Source organism: Kogia breviceps, chromosome 10 (assembly GCF_026419965.1).
Source record: "Kogia breviceps isolate mKogBre1 chromosome 10, mKogBre1 haplotype 1, whole genome shotgun sequence".
NCBI lineage: Eukaryota > Metazoa > Chordata > Mammalia > Artiodactyla > Physeteridae > Kogia > Kogia breviceps.
The window spans coordinates 38571339-38589038 of record NC_081319.1 but is presented as its reverse complement, the minus strand read 5'-3'; the positions used below and the strand labels follow the sequence as shown (position 1 = coordinate 38589038).

Sequence of the window (17700 nt, the reverse complement as noted above, 5' to 3'; positions counted from 1 at the left end):
AATGAGTCTAGTGCAGAAGGAAATGTGACTTCTGACCTCTCAGGCCCAGGGCCCAGGGACAGTGTGCGTTGCTGAGGCCACACAGCCAGGTAGGCTGCAGCCCCCTGCACACCCTCCCTTCTTCCTGTCTGAGACATTGCCCAGAGCCCTGCCCAGAACTGAGGCCCCTTGGGCTTGACTAAACAGAAAGTTGAGGACAGCAGGGGCCTTGAGACATGTTCAGAAAGGTCTCTGACCCAGAGATCCCCCTGCAAACCTGAGGAGGGTAGGGACAGGCAGGTGGCTACACTTCAGTGTGATTGTAGTCAACAGCAGGGCAGCTGGATAGCTGCAGGGCTATGGCTGCGTTGGAACCAGGGCTCTCAGAGTGCAGAGCCTTCCATGAGGCTATGGGAAGTGCTCGTGCATTGCTGGAGGAGGGAGCAACAGATGACAGGGTCGGACCGGGGTGCATGTGGGGTGAGGCCCTAGCTCCAGGAAAGGCACCTGGACCTAGGGGTCTGCAGCCCTCTGAGCCTGTGGGAAGGGCTCGATAAAAGGCCCTCCTCTGCTGGGCGGGACTCCCAGGCGAGCTCTTCCGCCTTTGGCCGCCAGAGGGTGCAGCAGCCCGTGCTGGGCCCCGCCGGGACGGTCGCGGAGGCTGACGTCATCGGGTCCTGCGAAGGCCGCCGGGCACAAAGGCAGCTTTGTAGGGCGGCGACGGCGGCGGCTCCGCGCTCTCGGCGGGACAAAGCGGCCTGGGCTGGGGTCGGCGCCGCGGAGGCGGAGAGGGCAGGGCGGGTGGGAGGGTAGGGCCGGGGACCTGGGACCCCGCCTCCGCACACCTGCCGGTCCCCCCTCAGCCTCGGGGCCCCGAGTCCTGGCGAGAGATGAGAGGCTGTAGCCGCCCCCTCGGAAGGAGTTCAACGGTCCCTACTCCCCGTCCCATCCTTCGGGCCTTTCCTGCTACCCCTACCGCTGAGGGCTGAGGATCACCGACTGACAAGAACAGAATCCCACGCCCAAGCCAGGATCCCTTCCTGCCCTCAGCGGTCAGCCCTGGATCCCGCGGAACCCCAGATATGCGAGCGGGGTGGGAGCTCCGGTGCCCTGATATCCGCCCAGCAGGAAGCGCGAGACGGAGATGGTTCCTTCCTTCCGTCCTGAGGGAGAAGCCTGCACAGAGGGACCATTGAGGAGCTGGCATTGTCTGCCTGATGAACCCAGTGTCTCCCTCCCTGAGTGGGCCACGCAGGATTCTGGCCAGGATCCCCTTGTACCTGGCTTGGCAGTGGGTCTGGGTGGGTTCCTGGCAAGCAGTACTTCCCTGGGTGCAGACAGCTAGGCCCCCACCTGCCCTTGGCCTTCCTACCCCTGCTCTGATTTTGAGAGCATAAGGCTTCATTGTCCCAGCACTGGCGGGGGCGGCCTCTCAATTCATCCTTGTCTTTCTTGGTTGGGAAATTCCCAGCCATGGGGGGCGGTAGGCAGGGGGGTGCACCCCAGGTGTCCTGCACCCCAACAGGAGGGACTCCATGAAGGTGACTCCTGGGGATCCCCCTATTGCCTAGAACTGTTCAGGGCTGTACCTCAGCCATCCCACATCCCTGGGTGAGGAGAGCCAGAGATTCAGTGCTCCGTGGCTGTGTGTCCCCCAGCGTTCTCCCAGCCTAAGAAGGCCCATCTTCCTGACCCCACCCATGGGTAGCTGCATCTATGAAGCTCAGGACCCTTAGGCAGAGCCAGGCAAAGGATCCAGGCTCCTGCTCCCAGACCAAGCTGTGGATCCCAGTTTAAGGTAGGCTGTCTCCAGCCAGTGGGGACCACCACAAGGCTGATCCATCTCCCAGAGGGCCCGCCTCACTCCAAATAGTTGCTCAGGCTACTGATGTGGTAGCAGCCTCGCTATTTTTAACCCATTTGGGAGGGTGGGGTGGGTGGGGAAACGGCTGGGAAGAGAGAAAGAGACAAGCTCTGAGAGGGAGTTCTAAAGAGGGAAGGATGTAGGGAGACGCTATGGGGAAAAGCCAGTCCTGGCCTGCAGCCACTTTCCAGCTCCCCTGGGCCAGACCTCCCACCCCCAGCAGGTGGGTGGAGGCCCAGATGCTAGGTGCAGAAAGGGGAGGTGGCCCCATTAGGACTGGAGCCTCTGAGGCTGCAGGAGATTCCAAGACCTAGAATAACCCCTTACCATGTTTCAGGGCAGCCCCATAGCTCCTCCTGAGGTCAGGAAATCCTCCCACTCCCCTCAGAGCCCCTCAGAATCATCGCCCCCCTACCCCAGAGTGCCAAGCCAGCCATGAAGGCTGGAGAATACAAGTCCTGACTCCAGCCACCTGGCCTGTGGCATGGCCAGCCAGGTCCTACTTGCCCTGGGAGTCAGGGACGGGACTGCAGCTTCTCTTGGCTGAGTTCTGGGTCCAGGCCCACTCCCAAACCACTGACCCCAATCCTTGGGTCTGTTTCCCTAAAAGAGATCCTAGGGGACCTCATCCCTGCCATGAGGCTGTGCATTCCCCCAAGTCCGTCCCCCGCCACCTTTTAAAAAAATTAATTAATTTTATTTATTTATTTTTGGCTGCGTTGGGTCTTAGTTGCTGTGCGCGGGCTTCTCATTGCGGTGGCTTCTCTTGTTGTGGAACATGCGCTCTAGGCACGCGGGCTTCCGTAGCTGTGGCACGCGGGCTTAGTTGTTCTATGGCTTGTGGGATCTTCCCGGATCAGGGCTCGAACCTGTGTCCCCTGCATTTGTAGGCGGATTCTTAACCACTGCATCACCAGGGAAGCCCCCACCAAGTCCTCCTTGAACCCCGAAAGTGGAAGCCAGCTCCCAGCACACCCCCAAGGAGAGCCTCAAGCCAGCTGAGGTCTGCGTGCAGCTGTGTGACCCCAAGTATGTCCATGCCTGCCAGCCAGTCAGCTCCTCACTTAACCACACAGCGATGGTCACTGGTATCCAATGGGGCAGGGGTCAAGGCCATGGATCTCTTTCTTTTCCCTGCTTTGGTTTCCCCCCTTACAGGAGACTTGACCTCACAGGTGATCTTATTTAGGAGAAAAATCAGTTTGACATTCTTTGGCATTTACTCTGTTTTCTGACCTCATTGTGGGTGGAGGGAGTCAAGGCCTGAGTGACTGAATCCTGAAGGGGCCTGAAGTCTCTCTTCCCCATCAATCCCCCATCCTCACCCAGGTTCAGCAGGCCCAGGAAGGTGGCAGGGCTTCCTGCGGGCACTCTATCTCTTGCTTCCCTGTGCCTGGGGCCCCCAAGGGATGGTGGCTGCTGGGGAACCCAGAGCCCTGCAGAGAGGCTTGGACCTGGTGTTATAAGTACCTGGGGCTTCACAGAGAAAAGTGGGTAGTGGGTGATGAGGAAAAGTCCAGCAGGTGGCAAAAGGGCAGAGGGCACAGCCCAAGCTAAGTCCTAGCAAAGGAACAGCTGCCAGCTCCCAGAGATGGGGTAGCTGGAGCGCTGGCAGGGTTAGGGCCAAGCCAGGGAGGGGTGTGTGAATGCCTGGCTAAGAGCCTGGGATGTCCCTGGGCTTCAGCAAGTTCTCTGAGTGAGGAGTTGGGGAGGCAGGGTACTGCAGAGGAGAGGCACTGAGAGGAGAACTGGCAGAAGGACCAGGGGGGCCCCCAGGCTGGGTACCTGGGGAAGGGGTCAGGCTTCAAGCTGCAGGGAAAGGAGCTGGGGCCTTGTTCTATCTTAAAGGAGACAGAAGGCCTCCCTGAGTTGGGGGCTCTCTGGAGGCAGGAGGGTGTGGGCTTGGGCACTGCTGGGGGTGGATTGGAGATCTGTGGAGTAAGAAGACTGAGGAATCCCCAGTGGCTGGGGAGAGAAGGAGGTTCAGGTGGAGGGTCAGGGTGTTGTGCTGGGGGCTGGGCTTGTGGCGGGGTTGTGGGGAGAGGGAAGGGGGCAGGAGGGGAGTCAAGTCTGAGAAAGGGCCCCATGAAGCTGGGCTGGAAGAGGCAGCAGTGACTCCCTTGAGGCCTCCAGGCCTGCATGCCACAGGATGCCCAGCGCTGAGATGGCAACTGGAGTGCACACCTGTGTACCCCACAGTGTGCCAGACCTGCCTGGCCCACCATTTACAACGGCAGGGCAAGTGAGGAGAGTGATCTGAGAGGTTCAGTCTCCCCCTAGGGACACACAGCTGGTGAGCAGCAGAGTCAGGATTCAACCCCACCCCTCTCTGACTACTGGGGAGTGGATTCCTGGGGCGAGCTCTGGTCTGCCCTCCCAGAGCATCCCGAGCCCCCAACCGGTACTCCTGGGAGTCTCTCCCCCTGACTAGTAAGGGAATGTAGCATTTATGTTAATGTATGTTAATGAGTACAGGGTGCCTCCGGAGTCTACTCTGCCGCATTCCTGGCACCTCCTCCCCCCGCTCCCCCAGGCAATGGAGAAGGAGGGGAGAGGGAGGCCCCACCCCCAGGCCCCTCTCCCCCCACCCCCCCTACTGGGCAACGAAGAAAACAGAAGTGAGTGAAGAGCTGTGATGTGGCTGGTGAGGGGGGGCTCCCCCATCCCGGAGGGGCTGACCTCAGCCAGGGAGGAATGTGCAGGAGGCGGAGGGCAGGGGCGGAGCCGGTGGGGGTAGGGCCCCAGCTAGAGGCCCAGGGTTCCGAGTGGCCCCTCCCTCAGCCCCTCCACCTCAGCTCTGACTTGGCCCTCAGAAAGGAACAGGCAAGGAAGGAGGGGAGGAGCTCATCTTTCCACAAAGGTGGGCTGGGGGTCATCGGGGAGCCTGGAAACCAGGTGGGAGGTGGATGAGGGAAATGCCAGAAAGACCCTTCCCGGGAGATCCCCTGGAGTGGGTAGCAGATTGTCAGGGAAGTTAGGCCTCAGTTGGGCTTTCCAGGGCCCACTTTCCACCACTTACCTCCCCCCATGCCTAAGTCCTCAGGGTAGCACGTCCTAGTACCCACGTGACGGGAAGAGGGAAAGGTCGAGACTTTGGAGCCACCAGCCCTGATGGCTAAAGCAGGTGTGAGTGGGGAGCCAAGGCCCAACCCAGCCCAGGCTGGGCACCGGGAGTGTCGGCTACAGCCTTCCTCAAATGGATGTCTCACCCCAGCCCAGTCGCACCACCCAGAGTCCAGGCAGGGTGCAAGGGGCAGGCCCAGCCGGCAATGAGGGCTGGGGAGCCAGGTGCTGGGACTTGGCACAATCCACTTATTTCCAGAAGGAAAAACCAAGGCCTTGGCAGGCTGTGCCACTGATAGGCAGCACCAGAGACCCAAGCTGCGTCTCCTGGTTTGTTCTGTTCTGTCGCGACCCAGGCCCAGGCTGCATGAATCCTTGGGGACTTCCAGAGCCCAGTGTGACCCACAGCCAGTGACCCTGCCCCTAGAGGGCTGCCTCCATAAGTTTCCTACCCAGGGTCTGCAAACGCTGGGACCCGGGGCTGAGGAGCAGAAAGGAGACCTTGTGGGGATGGGGACAACTTGAGCTCCCACTCCTGGGGACCTCCCTTCCTGCTCCAGGGAGGGGGACACATCTGGAAGTGGGAAGGCAATGCCAAGGGCTCAGGTGGGCCAGGAACAGCCCAGTCCCTTCAGCTGTGGGTTGAGTCCCAGGCAGGGGTCCTGGTCCCATTTTCCAGTATGGACACTGGGTTGGCGGTGGGGATGAAACAGAGGCTGGGACCTGGGCCTGAAGAACTAAAAGCAGTGGGGGCAAGTAGGGGGTACCGTGCAGTTGGGTAGGGACCTCAAAGGCACTTGCTGATCTTGGCTGCTTGGGTGGAAAATTGTAAACAGCCAAAGAATTTTGTTTGCTTGCATGAGGCCAGGGGACGCTTCCCAGGTCCAAGGCAAAAGAGCCTGGGAGGAGGGAGAGGCCACATCCTGGAAGCCCAGGAGCTCAGGCAGGGTTATGTCACCCCCACTCCCGCTCCTGAAGGCCCCTGGTCCTCCCACTAACCCCCACCCTTCACCTGCCCACCAGCCAGCCAGGCTGGGCCAGAAACACCAGGCCTGAGGTTCAGGAAAGAGGGGCATGGCCCCACCCTGGATGGGCACAGACACTTCTACTCCAGGGACTTGGCAGGAGATGGGCAGCAGAACCATGCATACTTGAAGTGCCCACATGGCCTCCCTCACAGACCCCTGAGGAGCTGCTGATAGCCTTGGGGAGGATGTAGGAGGATGCATTTTGGGGGGATTGAGGGGTGGAAGCCCACCCTCAAGCCCTGGTATGTTCATCCAGGTGGACCTGAGGGCCCCCCTTGACTATTGTCAACATTCAACCCCTCCAAGGAAGTAGCCCTGGCGGTACAAACAGGGTGTGTCCACCAGACTCACCTTTAGGCCAAGACCCCAGACCCTTCCCAACTGAGGCACTGAGGTGTAGGAGCCCCATCCTATCCTTGAAGTCCCCTTGGGTACCTCACTCTGTGTTTGGTGGGGCAGTTCCTCCCACCTTCAACCTTGGAAGAAAGACTGGAGTTCATGGAGATGGCATAGAATGCCCCTCACCTCCCAGCAGAGACATGGGACCACCGGTCAGGACGGGTCTCTGGATGGTCCCCCACCCTGCAGTGCAGAAGTGAGACTTGCAGCCTGCCTCCCTGCCCTGCCTGCCCCTCTGGCCCTCTTCTCCCACCCCAGACTGGCTGTCATCAAAGCCACTGCCAGCCAGGTGGCAGAAGTACTAAGTGGCCCAAGCCCTAAGGAAGGACTGGGACAGGGTCTTGGGGGCCCATCAAACCTCCACTTGAGAACCCCCTCTCTGACCTCTGACCCTGACCAGCCCTTCCCAGCTGGCTCCTGGGGATTGAGGTGGCAGCTGAGCCCCTAATTACCCACCTCCAGCTCCCCAGCTATGGAGGGACAAGTGAAGAAACAGTCCCTGGGGGTGCCCTGTCTGACCAATCCCTCTGCCAGAGCTGCCTGGGGCTAGGGGGTCTCTATTGCTTCTTAATTATTTGCCTTGACTGCCAGCCCCACTTCCAGGACCGCTGCGTGGGGCATCCTGTTGCTCTGAAGCCCTACGGGGGAGGGGTCGGCCCTACCGGCCCCTCCCTTGTGCCCGCTCCGCTCTGGCCACCAACTCCAGCCGGTCCGGCTGCCTGCCCAGTCACCCGATCCGCCCCGTAAACTTGACGGCGGGGCGCGGCTGGCTTGGTGGGGGCGGGGGCTGCTTCTTAAAGGAGCCGTCAGAGGGTGCCCTGGGGCCCCTCGGCTTCTCCCCTTCTGCAGGGTGAGAAGGGGCCAGGGCGAGGAGCCGCTGATGCCGGAGCTCTCGGTGGAGTGTGGGAAGGCAACCTGGTGTTTTGTGACGTCGCAGACCTCACGGGCCTAGAAGAGCCAGCGGGCGGCAAGTGTCGGTGGAAGGAAGGAGGGAGGTGGGAGTCCTCGGGTGGGAGGGGTCTGGAAGCGGCAGAGCTAGGCGGGGGTTTGGGGAGAGCAGTCTGGAACGTGCCCCGACAGCTGTGCCCCTTGCTTGAATGCACCCCAGGACCTAGCCCCACGCCAGGGCTACTGTGCCCGGCACCTGCCCAGCCAACTTCTGGGAAGGAGGGTGGGCACTGCATCCAGAGCCTGGCCCCATCTGAGAGGTCCAGGGAAGGGCTCTGGCTCAGAGAAGTGGAGGGTCTCAAAGATGGGGAAACCCTGAGGGCGAAGATGGGATGGAGAGGCTCAGGGAGACTCTGGAGGCTGGAGAGGGAAGGGCAGCTCACCCGAGCTGGGGGTGAGAATCTGCTTCACGCCCTTGGCTCTCCCCAGTTGATTCCTCTTGGGTCTGAAGTCTGAGCTCACAGAATTTCTGTGTGTGACCAGCCCCTCCCACCCTCTGGGGTGGGGAGAGAGAGGTCAAGCACAAAGCTGAGGCTGCTGGATCCAAGTGGGAGCAGCTCCCAAATCAGAAACTGAGGTGTCTGCCCAGCCCTGGGTCTCCCTGCTGCACTTCTCCCTCTGAGAATTGGGTTTCCGGAGTGTCTCAGAGTTGAAGGCAGTGATTGACGCTGCAGTTATAATTTGCTCACCTGCATGTCCAGAGAGACTCATACACTTGTGCACAAACACATACACACATGTGCAACACAAACATGTATGTACTTACAAAGTGTACACACCCCCAGACATGTACACACTGTGTAGACACGCATACAATGCCTTGTGTGCACTCATGCATATCACACCTACATGTGTAATACAACACACACGCCACATGGTTTCACAGAGATATGTACACATATGCCTGCATACACACTACACACACACATACACACTGCGGAATACAGATACACAAAGGAATCCTTAGAAGCACATTCACACTCACACACGCCCACACCATTGGCTCCAGCTCCAAATGTGCTTCTGTTCCTCTGTGGGCCCGTGGGTGCACGGCTACCTCCAGAGGCCTGACCCCCTCCTGTTACCCTCACGCCCATGACTGTCTTGTTTTGCTCATTGCACTTGGCACCACTGCAATGACTGCACCAATCTGAGTCCTTGTTGGTACTCTGCCCCCTCCTGCAGGAGGACCTTGTCTGTGTGCCCCACTGCCCCCAGCCCCAGTCCCAGGCTGGCATGACTTAGGCACGCAGAGTTTGTGAATTAATGCCTGTGAGTGTGTGTACAGGAGGGCGGGTTACTGGGGAGGGTGACGTGGTGGGGCAGGCGCCTGCCAGTATGGGGTTGACCCCGATGGTGTGCCCAGCGTGGGTGTGTCTGTGATTGTGGCCAGGCAGGGCACCCTCCAAGGGAGAGGAGGGCTTGCAAGTGGAATGCGACCCCCCAGCCTCTTTCCCCTAGGGGCTGTAATCTGATCCCTGGGGACTCCCCCCAGCCTCCCTCCCTCGCTCTCGCTGCAGCTCCTTCTCTTCCAGATCCTGGGGCAGAGTCCAGGGTGGCTCAAGGCTCCTCCACACACGCCCGCTGAACCCTGAGCTCCCTGAGCTGCAGGGATGGGGCGGGCTGAGGCCTCCGCCATGATCCCAGGCCTGGCTCTGCTCTGGGTGGCAGTGCTGGGGGGTGCTGCCCCCAGCACGCCACGCCTTCGCCTCTCCTTCCAAGGTAGGTGCACCTGGCAGGCGGGAGGGCCCACCTCAGGGTGGGCAGGAAAGGGGCCCAGTGTGGGTAGGGGGCGTTGTGTTTCCTGTTGCACTGTGTGTGTGCCACAGGCTGGGTTGGATCTGGGGGCACGCTCAGGCCATCTCCAATTAACCCTTTCCTGTCCTCAGTCCCCAAGCTCTCTGCCCACATTCTCCTCATGCTTTCCCAGGAAGCATGGCAACAGATCCTGCCTCTGTTCCATCCCCTGCTCCCAGGGAAGTTGAGGTGTGGGGACCATTAGAGCCCCCTTCCCACACCCACTACACAGGGTGGTTACTAGGCAGTGGCATCATACTGAACCTAGGCTGGTGGCAGAGAACCTTCAGCCTGACTTTGGGGTTGGGGATCTGGCTGTCCCAACATGCAGGCCTACCCCAGAACCCTTGCCTCCCCGTGAGCTCGCCTGGAGACACTACTTGTCTGAGGTTGCCCTAGAAGCTCCACCTGCTTCCCCCATGGGGGCAGGGGTGGGCTGCACTGCCCACCCTGGAAGCTCTGCCCCTGGGTGGGCCTGTCCCCCTGAGTGTAAACTCACACGCATGTAAATTCACATGTGTGTGGGCCAGGTCACATGTACAACCTTGGCCTGTGAGAGAGACAACAGGCAGGGCCTGGGAGAAGCTTCTAGCATGACTGGCAAATCCTCAGTGGTGTCCCCACCCCACAGAGCTCCAGGCCCAGCATGGTCTCCGGACCTTCAGGCTGGAGAGGACCTGCTGCTACGAAGCTTTGCTGCTGGATGAGGAGCGTGGGCGCCTGTTTGTGGGCGCCGAGAACCATGTGGCCTCCCTCAGCCTGGACAACATTAGCAAGCGGGCCAAGAAGGTGCCACGGACCCCCAGCCTCAGCACTGCCCCCGGAAAGAGCCCTAGGACCCCACTCCAGGCTTCCTGGAGGATGGGCCCCCTGAGTGGACGACACTCTCAGCATAGAGAACATCCCGAGTCCCTGACCTGTGTTCTCCCTCCCCCACCCTCCCCATAGCTGGCCTGGCCGGCCCCTGTGGAATGGCGAGAGGAGTGCAACTGGGCAGGGAAGGACATTGGCGTGAGTGTTGGCTGCCTGGGTGGGAGTGGGGAGGGTCAGCCCCTCACTCTAGAGATGGGCAGTGCTAAAACAGAGGCCTGCCTGTTTTGGCTATGATGGGGGCAGGAGGGTTGAGGTGGCTGAAGTCCAGAGGTAGTGAGTCAGGGTGGGGGCTATGTGATTCTTCTTGGAGGCCTCTGCGTCATGGGGGGCAATGCAGGCATGCTTCCCAATGAACCCATTCTGGTGAGAGGTGAGCTGGGCTGGTCACCAAGGGCACCTGAGTCCCTAGAGCCCATGTTAGTACTTGCCTGGGCTAATGCAGAAAAGAAGAAGGGGTGGGAGTGCCACTGGTGAGCTGGGAACCCTTAAGGCCACCTCCCTGGGGGAGGCCTCATTGTTCCTGCCCCTGCCCGCGTGCGCGCTAGACTGAGTGCATGAACTTCGTGAAGTTGCTGCATGCCTACAACCGCACCCACTTGCTGGCCTGTGGCACAGGGGCCTTCCACCCAACCTGTGCATTTGTGGAGGTGGGCCAGTGGCTGGAGGTAAGGCCAGGTCTGGTCAGGGAGGGAGGTTGGGAGGGTAAGGAAGGGCCTACGGTAACAACTCCCCCCTGCCTCCCAGGAGCCCATGCTCCGGCTGGACCTTCGAAGGCTAGAGGATGGCAAGGGCAAGAGTCCTTATGACCCCAGGCATCGGGCTGCCTCCGTGCTGGTGGGTGAGTCCAAAGGCTGGGGCCCCAAGAGAGCTCCTGGAACCCCTTAGAGACTCTAGCATCTCACAAAGTCCCAAGACCCTCCCTAGAGCCCCAGGGATCCCCCATAGCCTCACTGACTCCCCAAGAGCCCCCAGAGCTCCATAGTGCCCCCAATCCACCACAAGAGCCTTTGGTTTCACTAAGCAGCCTTGCCATGTCTACAGGGGAAGAGTTGTACTCGGGAGTAGCCGCAGACCTCATGGGCCGGGACTTTACCATCTTCCGCAGCTTGGGTCAGCGTCCAAGTCTCCGAACGGAACCACATGATTCCCGCTGGCTCAACGGTGAAAGACTGGTGGGACTGTTGGGAGGGGGCCCTCATCTCCAACAGAGCAGGTGCTGGGTAAGGCCCGTAAAGGGAGTGAGCAACGAGTGCTCACCAGGTAGCTACCCTGGGTCAAGCCCTGCACTAGGCACTGGGTTGCAGGGCGGACAAGATAGGTATGGCCCATGCCCTCTTTGAGTTCACAGACCTCAGAACGAATACACAATAAGATAAGTTCCAATGGCCAGGAGATATAATGAGAGAATGGAGAGGAAGGGAAAAGGAGACTAGGTGGTGGTGGTGGTGGTGGTGGTGGGAGGGTTGGGAAAAGGAAGCCACCCTGCTGAGAAAAGGTATGTGCTAATGTCCAAAACACAGCAGGATTTCAGGAAGAGCATAAGAGCATTCCAAGCAGAGGGAATAATTAGTGCAAAGATCCTGGGGCAGGAACAAGCCAAGGAAAAGACTTACGAAGGGAGCAATGATAAGGGGTCTGGACTGTCAGCACAGGGTAGGGCCAGGGTAGATTATTCTAAGAGTGATGAGACCCAGCAGAGTATTTGAAGCAGGAGTGGGGGCATCTACTTCCTGCGAGAGGAAGATTCATGAGTGAAGGTAAAACCAGATACCCCATATCCCTCCTTTCTTGGCCCACTGGCATAGAGAACTGCCAGGGGAAAGGCGAGAGGCCCACCACTGGCCAGGGTCTGCCTGCCCGTGGGCCCAGGTAGCCATGGTCTCTGCTGCCCTCTCGTGGCTTCTTCTTGACTCACAGGCCCTCTTCCTTTCGATTGTGTCCTCCGGGAGTACCATCTGAACTTGGTCCCAGAGGCTGGGTGGTCAGCTGCTGCCCTGAGGGCTTCTGCCATCATGAAAGGAAGCGGAGGCAGTGTCTGGGCCTCCTAGCAGGGGGCAGGGCCAGGACCTTGCTGACCCCACGCCTCCTGCTGTGGTCAGAGCCCAAGTTCGTCAAGGTCTTTTGGATCCCGGAGAGTGAGAACCCGGACGACGACAAGATCTACTTCTTCTTCCGTGAGTCAGCAGTGGAGGCCACGCCGGCCCTGGGACGCCTGTCTGTGTCCCGCGTTGGCCAGATCTGCAGGGTGAGGAGTCCCTGGGCCACATTCGGTGATCCTGCCACCGCCCCCTTTGCCTGTCTGTCAGGGCCTCGCCCTCATCCCCTCCTACTGACCCTGCAGAACGACGTGGGTGGCCAACGCAGCCTGGTCAACAAGTGGACTACGTTCCTGAAGGCGCGGCTGGTGTGCTCAGTGCCCGGTGCTGAGGGCGATACGAACTTTGACCAGCTCCGTAAGTGCCAGGAGTGGAGGATGGGGTGTGGGGAGGGGACACAGCGGCGGAGACTCTGAGCCTGGCTGGGCACCCTCCCCCAACTTGGTCCCTTCCCTGCAGAGGACGTGTTCCTGCTGTCCTCGCGGGATCGCTGGACCCCGCTGCTCTATGCTGTCTTCTCCACGACCAGGTGAGGTATGGGAGGTAGTGGGGCAAGGCTGGCTAGGCCCCACTTGAGCCCCTTACTCCACTTACATCTTCACCTGCAGCAGCATCTTCCAGGGCTCCGCAGTGTGCGTGTACAGCATGAATGATGTGCGCCGGGCCTTCCTGGGACCCTTTGCACACAAGGAGGGGCCCGTGCACCAGTGGGTGTCCTACCAGGGCCGTGTCCCCTACCCCCGACCTGGCATGGTGCGTAGCCCAGGGACTCCCACCACAACCCACTTAAAGCTTCTGGGGTGGAGAACTTGGCCTGGGGTTTTCTTGGTGAATGTTGTGTCTTCTTTTTTTTATGGGTGGGAAAACATCATCTTCATTAGACAGGGCTCCTCAGGGGAAGGCCATGTTTCCCCCTCAGACCCCCAAAGGCAAGGCTGGAGTTCCTCTCTCAGATTCCCAGGGCAGGGCTCTGTCCAACACCCACCCCCTGTGCGCGCGCGCGTGCACGCATGCACACACACTCACACATGCTCCAGGTTCCGGGAGGTGTCCTGTAGAGGGCTGCCCACCAGGCCTTCATATCCACATCCTTGTCATGCCTCCTTCCCACCCCCCAGTGCCCCAGCAAGACCTTTGGCACCTTCAGTTCCACCAAGGACTTTCCTGATGATGTCATCCAGTTTGCCCGGAACCACCCCCTCATGTACAATTCGGTCCTGCCCATGGGGGGGCGCCCCCTCTTCCAACAAGTGGGTGCCGGGTACACCTTCACCCAGATCACTGCGGACCGTGTAGCGGCTGTTGATGGATACTACGACGTCCTCTTCATCGGCACAGGTCAGGGTCCTGCCATGACCACCCACAAGACCCAGCCCAGGCTCTTTGGCCTGTTAGTGGAAGCTCCCCCTGTTCAGTCTCATCTCCATATTTTTCCAGGGGCTATGCCCCCATCTCCTTCTGGATGCTGCTCTGATTGCTCCAACCCACATTCTTCACCATCCCAACCATGCAGAGGGTGGAGGCCTCAGAGGTGAGGAGACCCCTGGCCCTGGCTGTCAGGGAACACGAGGAGTCACTGACCCTTCTCATCCCTGCAGATGCTGGCACCGTGCTGAAGGTGATCTCCGTCCCCAAGGGTGGCCGGCCTAATGCTGAGGGGCTGCTCCTGGAGGAGCTGCACATGTTTGAGGTGAGGCCTAGCCCACATTGCCTGGGGTACCCCCACCCCACGGAGCCCTGATCCCAGCACCCCTCCTCCCTCTCAGGACTCAGCTGCTGTCACCAGCATGCAAATCTCCTCCAAGAGGGTAAGTGACTAGAAGGCTTGAGGGCGGAATGGACCCAGCCTGTTCCCAGGTGCCCCCACCCCCATTCTTCTCTTGGTAATTAAAAGCCCCGGTTTTGAGTACAGGCTCTGCCCTCACTAGAGTGTGGGACCTGAGACCTCAGTGTTCCCTTTTGTCAAATGGGGGAAGGGATCCCTGACCTATGGGAGGCGGGCACGGGGCCACCCTCGGTCAGCCTGAAGCCCCTTGTACCCCTAGCACCAACTGTACGTAGCCTCTCGGAGCGGGGTGGCCCAGATCCCGTTGCACCGCTGCGCTGCCCACGGCCGCGCCTGTGCCGAATGCTGTCTGGCACGTGACCCTTACTGCGCCTGGGATGGGGCCGCGTGCACGCGCTTCCAGCCCAGTGCCAAGAGGTGGGTAGGATCTGGGGCGGGCTGCCTGAAGGGAGTCTTTATCCGCCCCTGGCTAAAAGAAGGGCTCACGGAGGCTCTAATGTCCCCCCTCCCCAGGAGGTTCCGACGGCAGGATGTAAGGAACGGCGACCCCAGCACACTGTGCACCGGGGGTGAGTGTCCCAGCTGCTCCCACCCCCCAACCCTTAAAGACTGCCCCACCCTGCCCTGCCTTGTCTGAATCTGACATTCCCTTTGCCCCCAGACTCATCCCATCCTGCGCTGCTGGAGCGGAAGGTGTTCGGTGTGGAGGGAGGTAGCGCCTTCCTGGAGTGTGAGCCCCGCTCGCTGCAGGCGCGCGTGGAGTGGACTTTCCAGCGCGCGGGGGAGGCGGCCTACACTCAGGTGAGCCTCCTCCAACTCCCCTCCCAACCAGGCCCTTGTTCTGACTCCTACGTCCCGCAAGTGCCCGCCCTGATTAATGAGGCCCTTGGCCTGCTCCGCACATCTAGATGCGATCCAGCTCCGCCCCGTGAGTCTCCGCCCAACCAGACCCCTAACGCCCAGTTTGGCCCCTTGCCTGCACTCCGCTTCCTGGTGAGGCCCCATTCCTCTAACTAGGTTCCTGACGCCCCGCGCCCCAGCCCAGTCGGAAGGAAGCCCCGCCCTTGCCCCGCCCAATTGGGGGAGGTCTCTGACGCGCCTCCACGTTCAGGCGAGCCCCGCCCTGTTCCCTAACCTCCCGCCTCACGCTGATCCGGCCCGCAGGTGCCCGCAGAGGAGCGAGCCGAACGTACTACGCGGGGCCTGCTGCTTCGCTGGTTGCGGCGTGGGGACTCAGGCGTGTACCTGTGCGCAGCCGTGGAGCAGGGCTTTTCGCAGCCAATGCGTCGGCTGGTGCTGCACGTGTTGAGTGCTGCGCAGGCTGAAAGGCTGGCCCGGACCGAGGAGGCTGCGCCCGTCGCGCCGTCGGGCCCCAAGCTCTGGTACCGGGACTTCCTGCAGCTGGTGGAGCCGGGCGGCGGTGGTACGAAGTCCCTGCGAATGTGTCGTCCGCAGCCCGCGCCGCGCCCACCGCCTCCCGAGTCCCGCAGGAAGGGCCGCAACCGGAGGACACACGCCCCAGAACCGCGTGCTGAGCGGGGGCCGCGCAGCGCAGCGCACTGGTGACTCGGCCATCCCCACGCTGGGGACTGGGGAGGTGGCAGCAGCAGGGAGAGGGGGCGGTCAGACCCTGGGAAGCAGCTAGGGCCCTGGCACACAGCGGTTCGTGGTGGAGGGAAGACACCGACCCGACAGGTCCTGGCCAAGAGGCAGCCATGCTGGCTTATTTATTAACAGAGAATAATCCTTGAATGTAACCCCGATAGGGGCGGCCCAGGCTGTGCACAGGGTCCAGCTGGTCAGGAGGAGGCAGAGAAGCAGGGTCCCCGAGCAACGACCTGGTTGGGGGAGGTGCCCAGAATGCCCACCCTGGCGGAAGGGCCCCCTCTTTGGGCAGTGAGCAGAAAGCTGTGAACAGGCTGGGGGGGTGGGGGTGGGGCAGGCCGACTGTACTAATGCAATAAACATGTTATCAGCTGAAGCTGGAACGGCCCCATCCGATAGCCGCTGGTCTTAGTGTTACTGACCCAGGTTCTTGGACTATTTAATCAATAGAAATTGGTAAGAGGCCAGATGAGAAATTCGGTCAAGGCTTTATTGGGGCTCATGCTGCAAAACAAGGGAGTGAAAATAAGAAACAGGTGCTCAACAAGCAACAGGTGCTCTTGCTTGCTTGCTGGGGGAACAAGGGTTTGGGGGAGGGTGGCTCTGAGCTGTTTCCTTAAATGGGGTGAGAGTAGGGGCACATCCATGGGTCAGGCCACAGGAGTGGCTTAGGTGGTCTGCCCACCGCCTTCGTGGTGTTGTGGGGAGTAATCCTGAGGAGTCCCCTGCTTTTGCTCCCAACGCCTCAGAAGTGGCAGTTGGGTTTTTGCTTTTTTTTTTTGCATCCTGCTCATAATTCGCCCCAGTTGCAGGTGTGTGTGGTTATTTTTAGTCCCTTACGGTTTCTTTGTAGTCTATTGCTCCAGGAGATGTTTGTCCAGGTGTAAGCGCTGCAGCAAAGGGTCCCAGGTCCCTGCCTGTCTCATTCCCCCGAGAGACTCTACACCCTTTATTTTTAAGGATTAAGGGACCCAAGGTGTCTTCTTCTGAAATGTCTTCCTGCTGGACAGGGGCTGCAGATCCTAAGCTACCCTAGAGGTATAGAAGTCCCTTGCTGACTGTTTTAGGGACCTGGGTTACCCTTGGCTGGAATGGGTTGAAATCCTAGAGCCATCAGGAGCCTTCCTTGAAACTGCTGAAGCCTAGAAAACACAAACTTAACCAAAAGCTTCAACAGACAAGGGCCAAAAAGGAGAAGGACAATAATAGCCACAAGAGAGCCTAGAAAGGGAAGGAATCAGGTTAACTTTGGGAGGGCTTCCCTAACTGCTGACCAGACAACGGAGGCGATATCACCGCTGCCAAAATTGTGAAGCCATTCCGCTCGGGTGTATATTTCTTTAATATTAACTTCTGTCTGTCCTGTGACATCGATTTCGGTGCAGCAGGAAGTAATAGTTATCGCACAGATTCTGCCTTGTTCTGTCAGAAGGTAATCAAGAGCTAGATGATTATCAGGAGCTACATTAACCAAAGTAACGAGAGGTCTGAAGTGCTGTTAAGGCTTGCCCTGTCTGTTTTAGCGCATAATCAAGCTGTGTGGTGAGGTTTCTCAGTGTTGCTTCATGATAAGGGAAGCCTCCCCATGGAGCTGCCAGTCCTATGGCCAGCCCTGCCCCTGCGAAGATCGTTCGTAGTGCTCTCCGGGCTTGGTGGTGAGCTGGAGCGGTGCTGCCAGAGATCACAGTCCCTCTTCTCCCTGTACTCCCTAGAGTGCACTCTCCTGTGAAGTGCACAAGATCAGTGCCGTTACGGGCCATAGCTTGGTTGGAAAAGGACAGGGTCTGGCCATAATTTTCTGACATCTGATGGTTTGGATGTGCACAGAGGAAAACAAACCCTTCAGGGGTGCAGGCCTGAATATCTGTCTCACAGCGGTTCAGATTGGATAGTCCTTGAAGGACATAGCTGTTGCGACTACCTGTTCAACTAGGGGAGGACAGCAAACAGTTGTCGGTAATTTAGATCATAGGATGTTATAAGAATCTCTCTCTCTCTGTTATTTTTATTTTTTTGGCTGTGTGGGATCTCAGTTTCCCGACCAGATATTGAACCCGGGCCACGGCAGTGAAAGCCTGGAATCCTAACCACTAGGCCACCAGAGAACTCCTGCCAAGCTCTCGTTAATGCAGTTAGCTCAGCATTGTGGGTCGACGTCTGTGGTGGCAGGGCCTTGGTTTCTATGACTTCATCTAGACCAACTATGGCATACCCTGCCTTCTGAGTTCCCACCCTGCTCCCGTCAGTAAACCATTTGACCTC

General features: G+C 59.5%; 1 protein-coding gene across 17 annotated transcripts; it reads left to right on the top strand.

Moving 5' to 3' along the window:
- SEMA3B (semaphorin 3B) lies at positions 1-15926 on the top strand. Of its 17 annotated transcripts, none has more exons than XM_067044133.1 (21): positions 1-89; positions 1030-1777; positions 2734-2931; positions 6925-7328; positions 8802-9003; positions 9710-9867; positions 10027-10089; positions 10497-10616; positions 10696-10789; positions 10993-11112; positions 12051-12196; positions 12293-12404; positions 12507-12576; positions 12656-12800; positions 13166-13385; positions 13646-13737; positions 13814-13855; positions 14093-14250; positions 14347-14402; positions 14495-14634; positions 14998-15926. In XM_067044133.1, exons 5-21 carry the CDS (start codon positions 8895-8897, stop codon positions 15397-15399), a joined length of 2247 nt encoding a protein of 748 aa, XP_066900234.1. In that variant the 5' UTR covers positions 1-89; positions 1030-1777; positions 2734-2931; positions 6925-7328; positions 8802-8894; the 3' UTR covers positions 15400-15926. The 17 variants fall into 17 exon arrangements, with proteins under 17 accessions (XP_066900234.1, XP_066900239.1, XP_066900237.1 ...); XM_067044136.1 differs by lacking the exon at positions 1-89 and having other exon boundaries at positions 823-1280; positions 1638-1777; XM_067044138.1 differs by lacking the exon at positions 1030-1777 and having other exon boundaries at positions 3-89.
- Positions 15927-17700: the final 1774 nt, after the last annotated feature.